Genomic DNA, 19,410 nt, shown 5'->3' on the forward strand with positions numbered 1-19,410 from the left:
CGCGGGGCGGCGGGGGGCCGGCAGGGCTGCGGCGGGAGCGGGGGGGCGCGGCTCCTCGGAACCGACTGCCCCGGCGCGCCGGCCGGCTACACTCCCCCGCGGAGACCGCGGGCTCCGATGTCCTTCCCATCTTTGCGTGCCGGCCGCCTGAGGTCCCGGGCGCGCCCGGGCTGAGACCCGTTGAGCCCTGCAGCTGCTCCTGGGGCTGCGGTACTTCCCTGGGAAGGGGAGGCTGCTCACCCCATTGCACGGAGGCGCACACTGAGGCACCCGCTGGCAGGAGAGAGGGGTCCGAAGCCACGGGCAGAGGCTCTGTGCCAGTTCCGTGGGAGCCCCTGCCTCTCTCTCTTCTGACTGGACACCGCCAAGAGACCGGTGCAGTGTCTGTGCGCTGAGTGTGGCTTCTTCCCAGTGGGCATCTTCCCCGTGGGCCCCACACACGCTTCCAGGCCCTGCTGGGGAGTGGGCGCTTCTGGGTGGGGGAAGTTCAGGGGTCATCCAGCTTACAGAATGCCAAGGCCTGTGCCCAGGAACCTGCTGGCAGAAGGAAGGAACCGGGCAAGCCTCTACTTGTTCCAGCAGGAGGGCAGGATCTACTGGGGACTTGGGTGGCTGGATCAAGTCTGTTTTGCAGGGCACAGAACTCCAGAGCTGCCTGGGACTAGTTCTGAATCTTTTTATTGCAAAATCTGGTTCAGTCAGCTGGGGAGATCCTGGGCTTAGCAGTGGCAGAGGAAGATGGAAGAAGGGTTTGGTGGTGCAGAGCCCTGGGTGCGCTAGGGGCTGCTTAGGGCTGCATGGGGGAAGGTCTGGACCCAGCTGCTGGCACTAGCTGGGGCGGCTCCTAGAAAGTGCAGGGTGGCACTGTCAATGAACAGTAGGGTAGGCAACCAGTAGGTTCACTTCTTAGCAGCCCTAGAGCAGAATGGGAGGAGAAACCTGGCTGGGAGAGAAGCAGACAGGTATTTGGAGGGGAATGGAAGGGAATTGCAAGTGGGGTTGAGATGGAAGGGGAAGAGCGATTGATCCCCAGGGGAGGAAGAACCAGCTGAGAGAGAGGAGACAGGGCTCAGAGGGGAAATCGAGGAGGGGGAGCTGATAGGCAACAAGACAAAGATAAGGGCTGGAGGGAGACCATGAGGAAAGCAAAGGTGGGGAGAACAGGGGGCTGGGTTTAGGCAGGAGCAGCCAGAGGTCCAGTCCCGCTGGTCCTGCTGAGGTCCCTCCAGGGCCCTTGTTGATGAGGAGGAAGGGACAGGTGAGGCTGGACGGTGGGGGGGGGCGGCGGGGGCTGAGATGTCTGTGGCCTTGGGTAGAGGTGCCTTGTGGCTGTCCCAGAGGCTGAGGCTGGAGGGTGGGAGGAAGAACAGAGGGGGAGAAGAGCCAGCCCAGCCACAGTCATACAGAACCAGAGTGTTAACCCTTGGGTGCCCATTCAGCTCCTCCTCTGAGGCAAAACTGGGACCCCAGGGGCAGGGGTGGGGGTCCTTTTTGGCCACCCTCAAAGTCAGCTTCCCACGTGGTGGCTGCATTCTCCCCACACCAATGCCTGAAAGAGCTCTGAAAGCCGGGCAGCCCTTGGGGTGAAGCTGTCCTCACACATCGACACCTTGAAGCACCTGTGGCAAGGTTTTCTTCCTGAGTATCCCCTTTCCTGCGGGCTCTTTCCTCCAGTCTAAAACTGGGGGCTCAGAGCCTCAGTGGCAGCTGGCCCAGAACAGAGACATACCTTCTGCATGGCCCCGTTTCCAATGGGTCCCTAACTTAAAGTTCCGGAGGGCCTGGGCAGCCGTTCCCACCCAGGGCTACCTCTTCAACTGCCCAACAGAGCCCGAGGTCCCCCCATGATGGTCGTCCCTCTTCTCCACTCTTCCTCCCCCCAATCAGGCCAGGGCCCTCCCCAGACCCCTTTCCTGAATGGCATTGGGCCATCCCGTGCCTCTTCCCTCCAGACCTCCCCTTCCCTCTCTCTGCCATCAAGTTCTTCCCATTTTCCAAGGCCTCACTGAGGCCTCTCCTCCCTGCACCCTCCCTGGTGGCCCAGCCAGGGCGTCTCCTCCCTGGTAGGAGCTAACACACATTTGGGGCTTTTAGTTATATTTAAATCAGCATGTGTGCAGGCTGATTTCAGAGCCTCCTTGTTTTTCCAATGTGCTATTTATTTGCAGTATTTGTCTCATCATCTGGATTAGAGACAGAGCCCAGGAAGGTGCCAGCTCTCACTCCACCCTGACAGCGTTTCCCTGAATGTGGGGCCATCAGCTGCTAGGAGGCAAACTTGAGCTGGGGAAAGAAGGCTCGAGAGTCCCTCTGCCTCCGGCTGGAGAAGGGGAGACCTGGGCCAGGGAGAGGGTGGAGGGGCCTCGGTGAGGAGGAGGGAGAGAGGAAGGAAGGGGAATGATGGGGTGTCAGGGGCCAGTCCCGTCGCTCTGAGGGCGAGAGCTCCCGGGCCAGGTGGGAGCTGAAGGAGGGCGAGATCTCAGAGAACTTCCTGGTCATGATAAGAGCTGGCTGGCTGGACGCAGAGCCTGATGGGGCTCCGATAGGCAGGGATGGCTTAGGGCTGGCACTGCTGCCTCTGATTAAGCAGTTGGGCTCCTTTTGACACACACACCCAGGGCTCCAAAAAAGGTCTCCAGCATGGGATAGGTTCCCAGTGAAACTGAGTTTGGGGCCCTGGTTTTTCCAGTAACAGAGCCAGACCTGTGTGGAATCAGGTGGGAGGAAGGGCTGGGCCCAGGGAAAACGTCTCTGGCTTGAAGTCTGGAAGTGGGTGGGTGGACATGAACTTGAGAGGATCGGGCAGCCCACAAGATGTCTGGCTCGTGTTTGATGTTGCAGGGACACAACAGTGAGCAGATGCAAGTCCTGCACTCAAGGACTTTCCTGTGTAATTGAAATTTAGACTGGTAGGAACACTTCCCATGTCGTCGTGAAATGCTCAGTGCGTAGTCAGGCTTGGCCTACGTGAATCTGGGAAGGCTTCTTGGAGGAGATGACATGTGGGTAGTTATCAAGGGAGAGAAGGACTGTGCACGCCAGTTAGGAGATCCTGAGAAAGCTGGATTTGGGATACGCTGCATCCTGGCGCAAGGGGCAGAGCCTGGAGCACTGTAGGGATGAGATCCTTGTTTTTCCTCTCCCAGCAGGGCACGGGGGCTCCTAGGGAGACGGAGTGCTGGGAGTAATGACGCACTCTCTATTACAGACATGGCTGAAGCCCCTGCTGCTGCTGGTCTGTCTCCTGGCGAGCGGGAGCATTACCGAGGAGGTGTCAGAGCGCTGTAGCCACATGATCGGGAACGGACACCTGCAGTTCCTCCAGGAGCTGGTGAGTGTGCGGCCGTGCCTATCTACCTTCTCCCTGCTGGGAACTGAGGCAGGAGCCAGGGAGCAGGGTCCAAGGCAAGGGTTGCAGGCAGAGAAGTACAGCTGTGCAGGCCCTGATTCATGGCTCCACTGATGCTCTCCTCATGGACCTTCTCGGGGTCGGGGCCTCTGACCCACACCCGACCCTGAGCCCTCGGTGACTCCGCTGCAGACAGTGGACAGGGTGGGCTTCCAGCCGGTTGCCTGGGTTAATGATTGCCTGGAAGGTCAACCTTGGACTCAGAAGAGGCTGGTGAGGCCTGCTTTCCCTCAGTGAGATGCTTCCTCCGGGGAGCCCCCCCGCTGGTCGGCCTGCTATGTCCAGATGTTGATTCTAACTCCTGGACTCCCAGACGTGCCGCGAGCCTGGCACCAGGGCCACCGCCAGATCTGGAGAGGAGGCTCCTGGCTCACTCCCACCCCTCCACCCTCCCTTTCCTGGCTCTTGCGTGAGCCCTGGGGCTGGGAAGGACTGCTCACCCAGGCCGCCATGAAGGAGCCCGTGCCTTATTCTAATAGGGCTGGCAGAGAGGTCAACAATTCCAAATGTGGTTCAGCCAGGCAGAATCAGGTTACCGTCATGGCCTCTGTCCTGCTCAGAAGAGAATTTACCATTCCTCTGGCCAGCCAGGCAGGGTAGAGCACCGCTGGCTGAGGCCAGCTCCAGGGCCCTGAGCTTGGGGCCTATAGGCTGGGCCTGCTACCTCTCTTACCTCTGCACTTTCCCTCTTGTAGCTGCTGCAACTGTCCCAGCTAGACCAAGAACCAAAGCATTCTCTGAGGCTTAGGATCACAGAACACTGCTCTGGGGCCCAAGGAGGGCTTTGAGGATGTCTCACCCCAGCCCCTTTAGATCCTGAATCCCCAGAGCTTGTCTAGCCTGTGCTCAAATTCCTGCCATGATAGGGAGCTCACTACCCTTCACGGAAGATTATGCCCTATATCCTCTTAGATAGTTCTTCCTTATAACTAGCGGCTCTTTGTCGGATTTCATGGAGCGGGAGGCGGAGGAAGGAGACTTCTTGGTCTTCTACAGCCCATCCCGAGCATGTGGGAGGCACAAGTCTTTCCCTTGGCTCTGTCTTTCCCAGTATGGTTGGTGGGGAGTTTGAGGAGGATCAAAACCTGGTCCACCCAGAAACCCTAGTTCTCATTCTTAGGCAGCCTCGGTGGAGCTGCGGATACCCTGACAACACTGGCCTGCTCTCTCTTACAGATCGATAGTCAGATGGAGACTTCCTGCCAGATCGCCTATGAGTTTGTAGACCAGGAACAGCTGGTGAGTTATGGTTATTTACAAGACCCATGGGCCGGCCGGCTATGTGCTCCCCAAGGTGGATACGTGTGGGAGCGTGAAAGGAGGAGAAATCCTATAACTGGGCAGGGTGAGGGTGGGAGGATCGCTGGTGCTCCATTCTGGGGTGCCAGGGTCCAGAGCTGAGCAAGGTCCTCGAGTCCCCTGCTGCGCCCTTCTCCCGGCCCTGGCACCTATCAAGGTCTTAACTATGTGCCAGGCACTTTCTAATTTAATCCTGACAGTACAACTATGTGATATGCTAATCTTGGTTATTGTCCTCAGGGAGGTGAAGGGAGCATAGCTGCTAAGTGGTGGAGGCCTGATTTGAACTCAGGCAGGCTAGCTCTAAGAGCCTAAGGCAAACCAATATGACTTCTGGGTCACATGTTTTGCTTAAGGATGTCATTTCCATCCAACAGACAGAGCAGCAGCCAGGGAGTCGGTCCAGCCCATTCCCTCTGCCTCCTACCCCACACCCAGCCAGCCACCAAGGGCTGCTGGTTGGGCCTCCCAGCAGCTCTGGGTTCTGCCCCAGCCTCACCGGATCAGTTACTTGGACAGTTTCAAGAGCCTCCCTGCTTCTAAGGCACCCACCATCCCGCCAGTAGGGGGAGCTCTCGGAACTCCAACCCATTACCTTCANCCCCCCCCCCCCCCCCCCCCGCCGTTGCCTGCCCCTCCCTGCCTCCCAGCCTTTGCACAAGCTCTTCCTGTGCCTGTGAGGCCTTTTCAACTGCCCCCACCCCACCCCTTAGTCCACACCCGCTTGTATTTGTGCCTCATACAAAATCACCGCAACGTGCCCGGAAGTTGCTCCCATCTCTGAGCTTCTGCACACCTGACCCCTACACACGTCTGTAAGAACTGGAGACCACCTCACGGCCCAAAGAATAACCTCAGTATTTCACTCACTCACTCACTCACTCACGCACTCACTCACTCACTCACACCTTAACAAGCATAGCAAGTTTCCTTCACCAGGACGATGGGACTGGGTACTAGGAATACAGAGCGAATGCTCCGTTGAGGCAACCACCATCTCTCAGGGCGACAAAACACTGAGGTTATTCTTTGGACCCTCAAGTGGTCTTTAGTTCCCCTGTGGCCTGGAGGATTAGAAGGAGCCACGTGGTAAGGCAAAAGAGAGATAGAGATAGAGAGCAGTTCCCCAGAATCCACCCTACCCGTGTGCCCCCGTTCTGATTAAAGCCTCATCTTCCAGAAATCTGAGGATGTCTCTGATCAGAACCCCCATGTCTTTCCGTCTACCCCAATTCCCAGCAGTTCCAGATCCCAGAGACAGAGAGCATGAAAGAGCAGCTGGGGTCAGTGCCCCCCTTCTTACTGGAGGGGCACGGGCCTCCCCTCAGGGGCAGGCATAAGGCAGGTTGCAGCCCTCCGACCGCCAGGGATGTGGGCACCTGTCACAGAGCCTGGGTTCCCAGACCACATTAGCCAGACCATAAACTCCAGGTTCTCATTTTTCAGAAAGATCCCGTGTGCTACCTGAAGAAGGCGTTTCTCCTGGTACAAGACATAATGGAAGACACCATGCGCTTCAAAGACAATACTCGCAACGCCATTGTCATCGTGAAGCTCCAGGAACTCTCTCTGAGGCTGAAGAGCTGCTTCACCAAGGACTATGAAGAGCAGGACAAGGTAGGAATGTTCTGGAGCTGGGAGCATGGAGTGAGAGCAGAGGGTGGCTTTGGGGGGTCCCATGCCTGCCCCTACACACAGAGTGTATTCCCGTGCCTCACCCCGCCCCCCACCCCATGTCATTGTTCACTCACGCTCTCATTCACGGATTCACCCCGCACCCCTCTGCTAAGGCTTGCCAGGCAGGAGACACAGTGCTAGGCCTTGACGATGTCATCGATGTCACCATGAGCAAGAACGGCGTGGCTGCCACCCTCATGGGGCTTCTGGTTAGGGGAGGCTGGCAACCATTAAACAAACAATGACACAAATAAGTAGCATTACGAAGCTTGAGGACTATTCGTTCATTCAACAAATAGTTACTGAGTGCCTACTGTGTGCCAGGTACTGGTCTGGACGATACGAAACAGCTGGGATCAAACCAGACAGAAACCCTCGCATGCAAAGAGCTTACATTTGGGGCAGGGGTGAGACAGTTCACAAAACACATGAGTAAAATATGGGGGACAGAAGGTGGCAATGAGGAGGCTCTGAGAGACAAACGGCACTCTCATTTAAAAAGGGGGGGCGGTGGGAAAGAAGGGAAGGAGGAGGCTCCCAAGTAAGAGAATATTCATTTGAGGTCCAAAGAGGAGAAAGAGTTAGGAAGCAGTGAGGCTGGTCAGAGCATTCCAGAACACGGAAGGCTATGCACAAAGCCCTGAGGCAGGCTACATGCACGTTCAGGAGCCCAAAAGGTGGTCACCAGGGCCAAGTCTTGGAAGAAACAGAGAGAGGGGAGGAGGCGGGAGCAGGCGGGGGTGCACCGGGGGTCTTAAAGACGTGGGATGTTGTCTGAAGTGTGAGGGACGCCCTGGTGAACAGGGCAGTGACCTAATGGAACTTTACCGTGAGAGGGGTTTGGTAGCCCCGCAGAGCGTGAACTTCGGTGGGGGCGGGGAGGGGGGCGGGCAGGAATGGAGGCTGGGAGGCCAGCAGGGGGCGCAAGTCGGGTCAGGAGATCCTAGAGGCTTGGACTAGGGTGCTGCAAAGGGAGGAAGTGGCTGTGCTCCGGGAATCAGTTTGGAGGAAGGACCGGCAGGACTTGGTGGAGCAGCCGAGGGAAGGGAGGGCTCCAGGACGCCTGTGTCCGGAGCACGCAGACGTTCCCACGAGCCGCTGAACTTCTGACATGGGGGAGATTAGCAGGCGGAGCAGGCTCCGCGGAGGAGCAGAAGCTCAGTTGGGGGTATACATGACCCCCGAGATGCTTGGGAAACAGCCGAGCGGAATCGCGGCGCGGGCAGCTGGCCACGCGGGTCTTGGGTTGGGCCAGCGAGACGCACACGTAAGACGAGGCAGCAAGGATGTCATGTGTGAAGCCAGGAGACGGTAGCACAGGGCCCCGGAACCCCAGCCCTCGGGAGCCAGGCAGACGCAGGGACCACAAGGAGACGGGGAAGGAGCAGCCTGAGGGGCGGGAGGAGAACGAGAGGTCTGATTTCGCTGGGTGCACGGAGAAGAGTGGCTCAAAATGGAAAGAGTAGTCACCGTTATCACCCGGGGTTGAGAAGTCAAGCAAGACGGGGGTGGAAGGTGTCCGATGGGTCACCGGACAGCTGCTGCTGGAGGCGGGTGCCCGATGGGGGTGAGTGGAGGCCGCGCTGTGGAGGAGCTCGGATCCACAGGGGCACAGAAAAAGGGAGAGGTCGCCAGAGGGAGTGTGGGATTGCGGGACAAACCATTTTTACGAAAGGTATTAAACCTGGGGTGTTCCACTGTTAAGGTTCACACGTATCCCTTGGGGAGCTTGTTTAAATTCCAGATTCCCAGGAGGCACCCCTAGAAAGTCTAATTCACCGGATCTGTGGGTGGGCCTGGGGATCTGTATTTTCACCAGCCACCCACCCTGCACACAGCCTAGATCCGGTGTGGAAGCCGCGGGGTGGAGTCGAGGAGGGAGGGAGACTTTGAGGCTAGAGGAACCGGTCTCCTGCGGGGTTCAGAGTCCCTGAGGAGAGAAGGCACTGCCTCTGTGTCTTAGGTGGGCAGTGGGACCTTGTGTCTGATGGATGCTGTCTTCTCCATGAAGTACGAGGTGAGGTATGAAGGAGATGGAGGTTTATGAAGAAGGCGAGAGAGTGCCAGCGTCCCTCTTTCTTACAACAGCCCCGGTGGGGAGGCTGGAAGGGGTGGTGGTTCTGACTTTACAGAAGAGGAAAGAAGCCCAAACTGGACAGTCCACTTGGCCAGTGTCATCTAGCTGGTGAGTGATGGAGCTGAGCACAGGTCTTCTCATGCCTACGTTCATTCATTCATTGGGTCAACATTTCTCCAGGGCCTACTATGCACAGGCTGTGGGCATTCGGAGATGGCTTGGAGGACCTCACAGCCTAGTAAAGCTTACAGTCCTTCCCTGTGCAGCTCAGTGTAAGGAAAAACTGGGTATTTGGAAGTCATAAGCAAGTAGGCCACCGATGAAGCCATGGGCGTGCGTGGCATCATCTGGTGTGAAACGAGGGGTAGGTCTAGGACAGCCCTGAGGCGTGCCAGAATTTATAAATCAGGTGGGGGAGGGGAGCCTGGTAAGGAGACTGAGGAGCAGTTCAAGAGAGGGGAGGAACAGGAGTGTGAGAGGCTTCTCAGAGCTCCAGTGAGTGTGGGGAGCCTGGGTGCTATGAGCGGAAGAGAAAAGAACAGCTCAACAGACAGGACTGGGGGTAGCTTCAGCCCTCCTTCCAAGGCATACCGATGCCAGAGAAGGACCCAAGGTCTCGTGACCTTCTCCCCACCGCAGGATGATCCTTCTAAAGCTTGAGTCTTATCGTACCACCACCCATCTCCCCAACAACCCCTCTGATGTCTTGTCTTTGCTCTGTGGATCAAGTTAACAGTTTTCAACATGGCCATCAAGGGCCTGCCAGACCGGGCCCTTGCTGACCTTTCTCAGTTGCATCTCTTGTTACCTTCTTCCTAGATGGCACTACTGTAACCACTGTAGCCGTCTTTCAGTCTTTTGACATTTCAGGCTCTTTGCTGCCTCAGGACCTTTGCACAGTCTGTTCCCACCACCCAGACAGCTCTCTCCAACCCCACCTTCTTTCCTGGTTGACTCTTGATCATCTTTCCTTTGGTTCCATGGGGAAATTCCCCCTGAGCCCTCATTTAGTTCTCCTTGTTATACATTCTCAGATCATTCTGCACTTCTCCATGTGACTCACTGCACTTGTAATGGTGTGTTTAAGGCCAATGCCTTGCTGGACTCGGTGTCCAACTCGGCCAGTGATCATGTCTTTCGTGTTCATTGCATGATTCCCAGGTAATTGCCATATGCCTGGCACCTAGATATGTGTTCAATAGATTTGCAAATAAATGACAGAGTTCAAGATCTCGGGAGCGATTCCACCGTAGATCAGGGGTGAGAGGAGGGAGAAAATGAAAGAGAGAAAGAAGACAGATGTGAGAAAGGCCTAGGGAGTTTGACAAACAAGCTAGAGACATGGACCAATGCTCATCCTCACCAAGGGGGGCCCTGCTGTCTTTCCAGGCCTGTGTCCGAACTTTCTATGAGACACCCCTGCAGTTGCTGGAAAAGATCAAGAATGTCTTTAATGAAACAAAGAATCTCCTGAAAAAGGACTGGAACGTTTTCAGCAAGAACTGCAACAACAGCTTTGCTAAGTGCTCCAGCCAAGGTAAGCACCAAACAGGCCAGCGAGCGCAGGACCAGAGGAGGGTGTAGGCAACAGAGCAGGGATTGGGAGGTGAAACGCGGGGCCGGAGGGAGGCCGGAGGGACCCTGGGGAGGCAGCCTGGCTGCTACTCGTGCTCCTATGTGTGCAGATGTGCTTTTCTCGTGTACATATGTGGCTTCATGTACCTCTGGGTGGTCCCGGGCACATGTCTCTTCTGACATGTGTGTGCATGCATACCAAATATGTCTGCATGTGGAGGCATCAAGAAGGATCATGCTGGTGGCTGTGAGATTAGGGAAGGGGAAAGGGGCCCCTCTCAGAGAGCCCTGTAGGCATGGAGGCTTTCCCCACCGGCTCTGCAGGCTGGCTGAACGTACAGGGGGTTCCGTGGAGAGAGCGGGCTCCATCTGGGAGCCAGGGCCCTTGCTCCAGGAGCCCTGCTGTGAACCACCAGGATTCCCTGGCTCCAGAAGTCCGCAGGATGCCTTAAATGTCCCCTCAAGGGAAAAGGCTGGATTTGAAGTCTGAGCATCGTTCAAAAGCTCCCAGTGCAGGCCCAGCTGCACACATGTGTACCCTGCGTGTCCTCGTCTCTGCGTCCCATGCCACGTGTGCCCTCCTGCCTTCAGCCTTGCTCCCCGAGGCAGGGGCCGAGGCCCCGCGACCTGCCAGTGGCCAAGTCCAGTCTCGTTGCTTCAATCCCAAGGCCTCAAGTCTTGGCCACGTTCCAGCCCCAGCTTGTTCCCACCCGTGGCTGTGGCTGTGTGGCCCCTGGCTGTGCATGAAACCACCTTGCTGCTTTCCAACCAACACTGTCTATGGGACTTGAGGGTGACTTGTGTTAGCCCTGGAGGCCACTGCTCAACCCTGGCTTGGCACCTAGCCAGCTGGAGCTCCAGGAAAGGCTGTTCCCTGGTCTTCCCTGACCCCAGCCCCCCGGTCTGTGCCTCTAAACCCCACTCTTTGCTCTCTGCAGTCTGTACCTTCACTGCCTGAGGCCTGTGTCCTGAGCACTGGCTCCAGTCCTGTCCTCTCCTCAGCCCCGGCGCTGAATTAGGGGGTGAGGGACCCCCCCCAGACCCATATCCCCCTCTCCACCCCTCCCCCTGGGAAAGCTGTGCTGGAGGCTGGTGACTCTATCTCCTCCCCGTCTTTCTCTCTCCCTCTCTCTGTGGTTCTTTCAGATGTGGTGACCAAGCCTGATTGCAACTGCCTGTACCCCAAAGCCACCCCTAGCAGTGACCTGGCCTCTGTCTCCCCTCAGCAGCCCCTTGCCCCCTCCATGGCCCCTATGGCTGGCTTGACCTGGGCTGACTCTGAGGGGACAGAAGGCAGCTCCCTCTTGCCCAGTGAGCAGCCCCTCCGCACAGTGGACCTGGACCCGCGAAGTGCCAAGCAGCGACCACCCAGGAGCACCTGCCAGAGCTTTGAATCCCCTGAGCCCCCAGGAGTGGAGGCCAGCCCTGTCGGAGATTCACCTCAGCCCCGGCCCTCTGTCGGGGCCCCCGTCCCTAGGATGGAAGACATTCTTGACTCTGCGTTGGGCACTAACTGGACCCTAGAAGAGGCCTCCGGAGAGGCTAATGAGGTTCCCGTACCCCAAGAGGCAGTGCTTTCTTCCTCCAGGCTGGGAGGAGGCAGAGTCCAGGCCGAGACGACCGCCAGGCCCAGTGACCTCTTGTCAGCACCTTTTCCACAGTCCTACTCAGCCAGGGGCGAGCAGCCAGAGGACATGACTGGCGTACCCCTGCCCACTGTGGGCCCCACAAGACCCACTGGCCAGGCCCAGAGTCACACACCTGAGAAGACAGACCGTCCATCTGCCCCGCCCAGAGACCACCAGGAGCCAAGCTCTGCCAGGACCCCGTCGCGGCCCCCGCGAGGCCTCAGGAGTCCCTCAGCCCTCTCTGCACAGCCAAACCTTCCCAGAAGGCACTCCTGGGGCCATGTGCTGCCCCTCGGGGAGCTGGAGGGCAGAAGGAGCACCAGGGATCGAAGGAGCCCCACAGAGCTGGAAGGAAGACGAGCAAGTGAGGGGGCGGCCGGGGCCCTGGCCCCTTTTAACTCCGTTCCTTTGACTGACACAGGCCATGAGAGGCAGCAGGAGGGACCCTCTGACGCTCAGCTCCGCGGGTTTACCTTCCACCTGCTGGTGCCCAGCATCATCCTGGTCCTGCTGGCCGTCGGCGGCCTTCTGTTCTACAGGTGGAGACGGCGGGTAAGGAGAGCCCCCTAGAGAGAGGAGGGCAGCTCATGGGGACAGCGTCACAGCCTGGGTAGAGGAGGTCAAGCAGATCGGAGGATCACTTGGGCTCTGCCTGGGTTCTTCGGACACCAAGACGGGGGCCCCAACTGAACACAGAAGATAGGAGGTTGAAATGGAGGGTTTCTTCAAAAATGCGGGAGACCCAGGCTTATAAGGTCGACGGGAAGGGACCAGGCGAGAATATTCATGGGCCGAGAGTGGGAAGAGAACCCACACATGAAGGGAGCTGGCCGAGGAAAGTGCTGCTCTGCCAGCATCGGGGCAGGGCATTCACTGGGAGTTCTGCGCAAGCCTGGGCCCAGGGCCCCAGAGATAGGAAGCAGCGTGCATGGGGAAAGGCAAGAGGGTGTCACCAGCAGGGAAGCCGCAGGAAGGTCTCCTGGCCCTGCGGCTCATCCCCACGTCTGGGTAGCTGGGGGAGACTTGGATAACTCTCATCTACTCCCCTGGGCAGCCCTGCCTGCGGGTGAGGCCACTGTCCCCACACCGTTCCCCAGCTCCTCAGTGAGCCTGCTTTTTACCGTCTGTCCCCAGAGCCACCGAGAGCCTCGGACAGCGGATTCTCCCATGGAGAAACCAGAGGGCAGGTGAGAGTTTATGGGGGGGAGGTGCTCTGGAAGGCACGGGAGGGGGGGTGCTGTCTTGGCGTCTGTCTCTCTTCTAGATCTGGGGGAGACTTTCTTTCACTTGCTCTGAGGAAGTGGAGCTCAGAACAGGAGGGGAGGTGGAGAGGAGGAAGGGCGTTTCTTCTTCCTAGATATCTGAGATTTTTTCCGGATTTCTCCTTAGGGTTAGGCAGTTCTGGGTCTTCTAAATCTGAGAGGGCTGGAGCACATGTGTGGGGGGTTGGGGGACAGACTTAAGGGGTTCCCTCACTCCTCAGCCTCTGCTGAGGTCTTATGCCAGCCCTCTGCTCTGCCTGCAGCCCCCTGACTCAGGATGAGGACAGACAGGTGGAACTGCCAGTGTAGAGAGGTTTCTAAGGTAAGACTCTGATTTGGATCTCCCTCCACCCCTTAAAATGAGTTACCCCCTTTTCCAATCATCCAACCTTGGTGATACCAGCAACTCCCCCGAGGCCAGCCCACACTTGACTTCCTCTCCTCCTGCTCCCTTTTCCATCCATCACCAGATCCTGCCAACTGTCTCCTTTCAGGACCCTCAGGTCTCCCCCACCCTGTTCCCCTCCCCGCAGCCCAGTCTGAGGCCAGGCTCTATTACCCATGCATCAGGTTATTATTTTTGTTTTTGGTTTCTAGTCTTGCTGCCACCTTCCATCCCAGAGCAACCAAATCTTGTATAAAGTCTTCACCTTCCTGGGGAATTTGCATCACCAACCACTTCAAACCCAACATTCTTAGCTGGGCTCCCAGGCTCCTCCAGCAGCTGGCCCTAATACCCACCTCTTGCACCCTATTTGACCCATCTCCCCAGCCAAGGTTGTTTCTACATCCCTGCTTTTAGATTCATGGATCCATAGACCCTTAGTCTTGGAAAGGCTCTTAGAGGTCATTTGGCCAGCGTCCTACCCTATAAGGGTCTCTCCTCTCTGCATCCCCGACAGGGGGTCAGCCAGCTGCTGAGCCTGTCCTCCGAGTCCCAGGCAAGCTCCCTGTCATCTCCCAGGAGCGCCGTGAGGAGGTCCTTCCTTGAAGGAGCTTCCCTGCCCCCTCTACCATGGTCTTCCCTCTGCTTCTCGTGAGAGGCCTCCGGTGGCTCCGGTCAGCTATCCATATCCCCTTTAAGAATTCTCCCCGCTAAGTGTGGCCGAGTCCCTCAAACATTCCTTATATGACATGGTTTTCAGACCCCTCACCATCCTGGTCGCCCTCCTTTGGACACACTCCTTTGTCAATGTCCCTCTGAAAATGGGGCGCGCAGCCCTGGACCCAGTGTTCCAGATGTTGTCCCCCAGCTCAGAGCACAGAGTGACTGTTACCTTCCTTGATCGGGACAGTTCTCTTCTATGAAGATTCAGATTGTATTCGTGGTTTTGTTTGTTTTTTAACAGCTGCATATCGTACTGTGGTCATATGTTGAGCTTGTGATCTGTTAAAACCCCGAATTCCATTTCCCGTACACCTCTGTCGGGCCCGGCCTTCTCTCCCGTACGGAAATAACTTTGTTTTTTAACCCAGCTGTAGGAGTTTGTGTGTGTCCTTGTTGGAATCAACTGAGCCCGTAGAGATGGTTTTAGCCCCTCATTCTGTCTTCCTAGCCCCCCCAAGTGTGTCCCCTGACCATTGAGGCGTGCCTTCTATTGTCGTCATGCACGTTGTTGATAAAGATGTGACCCTTCTCGTTCCTCAGCCCTGGCTCCCCGATTCTAGGCAGCCCCTCCCCCCATCTCCCATGCTTTCAGATTGACTCCACCACCCCCCACTTGCTCTTCAGTTCCTACCCCTCCCCTCTTTCGTATTTGGTTAATACTCTATCAACGTATGCTTACTTGGATGTTGTTTTTATACATTTTCAGACCTTATTCTGGGTATACACGTACGTTCCGCATCCCTAAGAGGGCTGTAAGCCCCTGGAGGGCAGGGACTATGTCTTCCACTTTTTTTGGCATTTTCTCCCATCCCATGTTCTAATACAGGGAGGGCCTCTCGTACTTGCCAAAACTCAATAAATGTGGCCTGATTGGCTTAAGGGTTGACTGACCACCTGAGCCTGGCCGGCTGTCTCTAAGCGACCAGCCTCCTGGGTGACCCGTTAGCCAGGTAACTAAGTGACCCTGACTGACCGACTGGCTGACCAGCTGGCTAGGTGACTTTGTCGGTGACCCAATGACCAGCTGGTAATTGCTTAACTGGCTGGTTGTTGATGGGTGAGATGACTGGCTAACTGACTAGCTAGCTGGCTAATGGCCTGATTTGTGGACTGGCTGACTGACCGACTAGCTGGGGTAACCCTTTAGAGCTTCCAGTCCCACCCCATGCCAAAAGCAAGTGAGCGCCTTAGGACCTTTCCATGTGTACAGTGACAGGTCTGGGCCACTCCTCGACAGAAAAGGGACCTAACAAACACTCAAAATCAGAGGAGCCTATCTAGAAAAGAGCGTGAAACCACACATCTGGAACCCTGGGGTCCCCCTTAGTTGGTGGGGTGGGCTAAGATGGGTGAGCGGATCAGATGGGACATGGGCAGGGCAGTGAGGGTGACCCAGACCCCCTCAGGACTGGTAAAGCAGAGGAGGGACCGAGGTCTCTGGGCCCTTCGTGGCTCAGTGCTGCACCACCCTCGGACTGGTTGCCGGCCTCCCCCCTTGGTCTTGGCCCTCTGCCCCATCTCCTTTACACTCCTCCTCTGCTTTCCCTGCCTGCCTGTTCTCGGGCCCTGACAAGCTTTCCTCTTCCTCCCCTCAAGATTCCACGTCGAGAGGGATCCCAGGCCAGGGGTCACATCCAGACCCCGCTTAGATCAATGGGTCCAGACCAGGCCCCAGGAGCTCAGGAGATTCAGGGCCAGCCCCCAGACTACCTACTACTCTGACAAGAGAGAGGAAAAACACAGAGGCAGAGAGACTGATAGAGGGATGCTCAGAAAGAAAACACAGACCCCAGCCCCTCCACTCCAAGCATTGAGGACCTAGGGGCAGTGGAGCTCACCCACTTGGTCCTTCTTCCCTCCTAGCCCCAGCAGGGCCTGTGGCCCAGCTGTACCCAGCATGGCTCATGTCCAGTTTATGGTTCTCCCTTCTTCCCTCTCCAGAGCATGGGAATGGGCTGGGAGCCAGAAGCTATGGTCCCATCTGCCCTCCTTGTCCATCATGGACTTGGCCAGTAGGGCCTATGGATGGTTGGGGAGGGGAGCTCCACACGGGATCCAAAGTCAAACTGTTGGATGGAGTCCAGGGGATTTCTGCTCTGGGAACAAAGCGTTCCAAGGATGCTGGGCAAGGGACGAGGATGGGGGTGGGGTTGGAGAGAGCAGGGCCCTGACTCCCGTGGCTGATGCAGGGGGGCAAGTCCCTTGGCCCATCAGGAAAGGAGGCTGGGTGGCTTAGGGGTTAGCCCGCCAAGTGGCAGGATGCGAGTTTCCTTGTTCTGGAACTGCCTCTGATTCTTCCTCTTCATTACCTATGACCTGCTGTCCCGAGTATCATGTGTGAAGACCCTCTGTGATGAATGGTGTAGGGGTGGGAATAAGAAATGCTTCTTTGCAGGACGCCTGGGTAGCGCAGTCGTTAAGCGTCTGCCTTCGGCTCAGGGCGTGATCCCGGCGGGGATCGAGTCCCACATCGGGCTCCTCGGCTGGGAGCCTGCTTCTTCCTCTCCCACTCTCCCTGCTTGTGTTCCCTCTCTCGCTGGCTGTCTCTATCTCTGTCAAATAAATAAATAAAATCTTTAAAAAAAAAAAAAAAAGAAATGCTTCTTTGCTAGAGTTAGCAAGAAGCACCCTTGGGTCATTGGCCCAAGGCCAGCGAGATGGTCTTAACTGGAGAGGGTCTGAGGACACTCAAGCGTCGCCTTCCCTCCCTGTCAGACTCTGCCACTTGGGCAGCGGCCAACCCCCTCTCCCAGCCCCGCTTAGGCCTCTACCAGGCCCCATTACCACCCGCTGCGGTCCCTAGTTCCCCAGGAGGAGGTAGGAGGTGAGGCCAGTCTGGCCAGAGGCTTGGGCCGCTGCCAGGAAAAGCCGCCTGGTCCGTTGCGGTGTCTGGGGTGGCTGGGGAGGCGAGGGAGAGGATGGGAGGAAGTCCTGCCTGCAGCACCACCTACAGCCCACAGGAACGCCATGCCTCCCCCACTCGTGTCCTCAGTGACCCCTCCCTCCACTCCCACTCGGCTGACCAGCCTTTTGTTCTCTCCCCTACAGCTGGGCACACAGGACAGTCTCTCCACGGGAGGAGACACGATGGGAGGGTCCACCAGCACCCTCCCCAGCCATTCTCCTGGGAATGTGACCTGCCCACCACAGAGCTCCTGCCTGCCGGGACTAGATCAGAGCAGCGAGGCTGGGGTCCCTCTGCCCTTGACCCTCAGACTCTGGACTGACTAGGAGAGGGCTGGAGGACGCGCCCCCCCCACGCTGCTGATATTTATCGTGGGCCCTGGAGGCTCCCATCCACTGGAGGAAGGCTGGGAAACCCAGCTGAGGACCCTCTGTGCCTCAGGGGCTGTGTCCTCCTCCCACTCCCCTCCACGCCACACCCGGGCCAGGGACCCAGATGCCCGTAGGATGTGGGAGCGTAGGATGGGCACTGAGGAATGGAAGAGCCCTTGTGCCCAGAGGACCGCCTGGTGCCAAGGGATCCCAACACCGACAAGCAGGGACTTGTCTCCGGAGAGAGAAGCCTGAGATTTGCAGGGCGGGCCATCGTCGGCTGGATTTCCCGTAAAGGTGTGCAGCCTGAAAGCCGGGAAGAGAAGGCCTCTGGGCCTGCGGGTCGGCGCTGGCAGCCCGGAGGGGGCCGACACCCTCTCCGCCTGCCCAAGTGCCCTCTGCTGGTTGCCAGGCGGAGAGGGGAGGTCACCCCTGCCCTCAGGACCTGTCTGGCTTGGCTCCGATGCCAAGGGGAAGAGCCGGCTCTGGCATCTGCCTCCCCTTCCCTCCAGCTCTGCCAGGGCTTCTCCAGGAGGCCGCGCAGAGGCTCCCCTCATGAAGGAGGCCATTGCACTGTGAATCCTGAACCTGCCTGCTGAACAGCCCCGTCCGTCCCTGTGAGCGAACGTCTGTCCATCCTTCCACCCATCCAGCCTCTAGCCAGCGTCCTGCGCCGAGAGCCCGAGCTGGCCTTGCCTGTCGACTGAGGGAGCCCCTAAGCCCTGACCTTCTGCTGACGCAGGCTTCACCTCCCCAGGGTGGATGGGGTGGGAGAAGCGCCTGGGCCGCCAGCCAGAGCTGGTCTTTAGGCTGTGTCGTCGTCGTCGTCGTTGTTCGCAGGTTTCTGCATCTTGCACTTTGACATTCCCAAGAGGGAAGTGACTAGCGGGAGGGAGGGTGGGGAGGGCAGAGGCAGACGCAGAGGGAGGCTGCCGGGTGAGCTCCCACTGAAACTGGGCCTTCGCAATTATGGGTATGCCCCTGAGGTTGGGGGAGGGCGTCTTCACCCCCACCCCGCAGCCTGGTCTCCTTCCCCATACCAGGCCCCGGCCCCATCACAGCACGGCACCCAGCTCCCATCCTCTTCCCACCCTCCCTTCCCCCACCTAGGTAGGCAGTGATCCCCCCAGCTCTCGCCTCCTCCCCATCTCTCTGACCAGGCCAGGCAGGATGGGAGAGGGACCAGGCATCCACTTCCAAGTCTGCCTTGAGGGCCTCAGCTTCCTGGGCCACCCCATGGCTGCTGCTCTGAGAGCTGGCAGTAGGTGTTGGGGGGGGGGTCATTGATGACCCTCCTTGGTCCCTTTGAGCTGTTGTGCCCCTCCTCTCCTGCAGCCTTGGGCCCTCCACCGAGAGATCCCACCTTTCCTGGCCGCCGGGCCGGGGCCCATGAACTTTTCTGCCTGCCCTCAAAAGTGGGGCTCTCCTGGCTCCCGCTGCCCCTGCCCTGCTGCTGTCAGCTGAAGGAAGGGCAGTGGGCAACTTGCCCTGTGGGGCACCTTCTAGTCACAGACTTTAGTATTTGTTGCTAGAAAATATGTATTTGAAAGGGAAAAAAAAAACCACAGAAAAAAGGCATTCCTCCCACACCCCAAACATATAGTATTTTAAAAGTCAAGAAAGCAAAACCAACCCATTGCTGAAGCTCTTTGTGGGCGCTTGGTGACACAGGTGTGGGAGGGCCCCCAAACCTCTGGGTGGCTCCCCGGCTACCTGCACAGGAATCCCTTCGTTGAGAAAGCTGAGAGGGAACATTGGCTCACACACTGTGAGATTTTGTTTTTATACTTGGAAGTGTTGAATTATTTTATATAAAGTCATTGAAATATCTATTTAAAAAAATAGGAAGCTCCTTATATATTTAATAATAAAAGAAGCGCACAAGCTGCCACGTGTGAGTCAGGGGAAAAGTGCTTTTGGGGTGCGGGGGGCAAAAAGGGGGGTGGGCAGGCAGCAGCTCCTGGGTGAGCCCCAGCTCAGAAAGCTTTTTCCGGGGTACCTGGGGCAGGAGGGTTCTCTCCAAGTTCCGGTCTTGTTACCAAAACCTACTGCATCATTGCTGTCCCAGACACACTCACTGGCGTATCTGCTTAATGGGA

The 19,410-nt window shown here is 57.5% G+C and overlaps 1 protein-coding gene across 5 annotated transcripts; it reads left to right on the top strand.

Moving 5' to 3' along the window:
• The first annotated feature begins 3,155 nt into the window (after positions 1–3,155).
• On the top strand, positions 3,156–19,202 carry CSF1 (colony stimulating factor 1). Of its 5 annotated transcripts, none has more exons than XM_011224992.3 (8): positions 3,173–3,331; positions 4,586–4,648; positions 6,155–6,325; positions 9,852–9,999; positions 11,184–12,217; positions 12,800–12,852; positions 13,191–13,249; positions 17,084–19,202. In XM_011224992.3, the coding sequence occupies exons 1-7, from the start codon at positions 3,188–3,190 to the stop codon at positions 13,234–13,236; spliced, it is 1,659 nt and encodes a 552-aa protein (XP_011223294.1). In that variant the 5' UTR covers positions 3,173–3,187; the 3' UTR covers positions 13,237–13,249; positions 17,084–19,202. The 5 variants fall into 5 exon arrangements, with proteins under 5 accessions (XP_034509944.1, XP_034509942.1, XP_011223294.1 ...); XM_034654052.1 differs by having other exon boundaries at positions 12,087–12,217; XM_034654051.1 differs by lacking the exon at positions 13,191–13,249 and having other exon boundaries at positions 3,158–3,331; positions 12,087–12,217.
• Positions 19,203–19,410: the final 208 nt, after the last annotated feature.

The sequence above is a fragment of the Ailuropoda melanoleuca genome, chromosome 2 (genome assembly GCF_002007445.2).
Source record: "Ailuropoda melanoleuca isolate Jingjing chromosome 2, ASM200744v2, whole genome shotgun sequence".
In the NCBI taxonomy this organism is placed as follows: domain Eukaryota; kingdom Metazoa; phylum Chordata; class Mammalia; order Carnivora; family Ursidae; genus Ailuropoda; species Ailuropoda melanoleuca.

Bases quoted from the DNA above. Each gene is read 5' to 3' on its own strand.
- CSF1 (XM_034654050.1), top strand. From the start codon at position 3,188: ATGACGCACTCTCTATTACAGACATGGCTGAAGCCCCTGCTGCTGCTG. The intron at 4,649-6,154 runs GTGAGTTATGGT...CTCATTTTTCAG, and splicing joins TTGTAGACCAGGAACAGCTG to AAAGATCCCGTGTGCTACCT. The intron at 12,218-12,799 runs GTAAGGAGAGCC...GTCTGTCCCCAG, and splicing joins TCTACAGGTGGAGACGGCGG to AGCCACCGAGAGCCTCGGAC.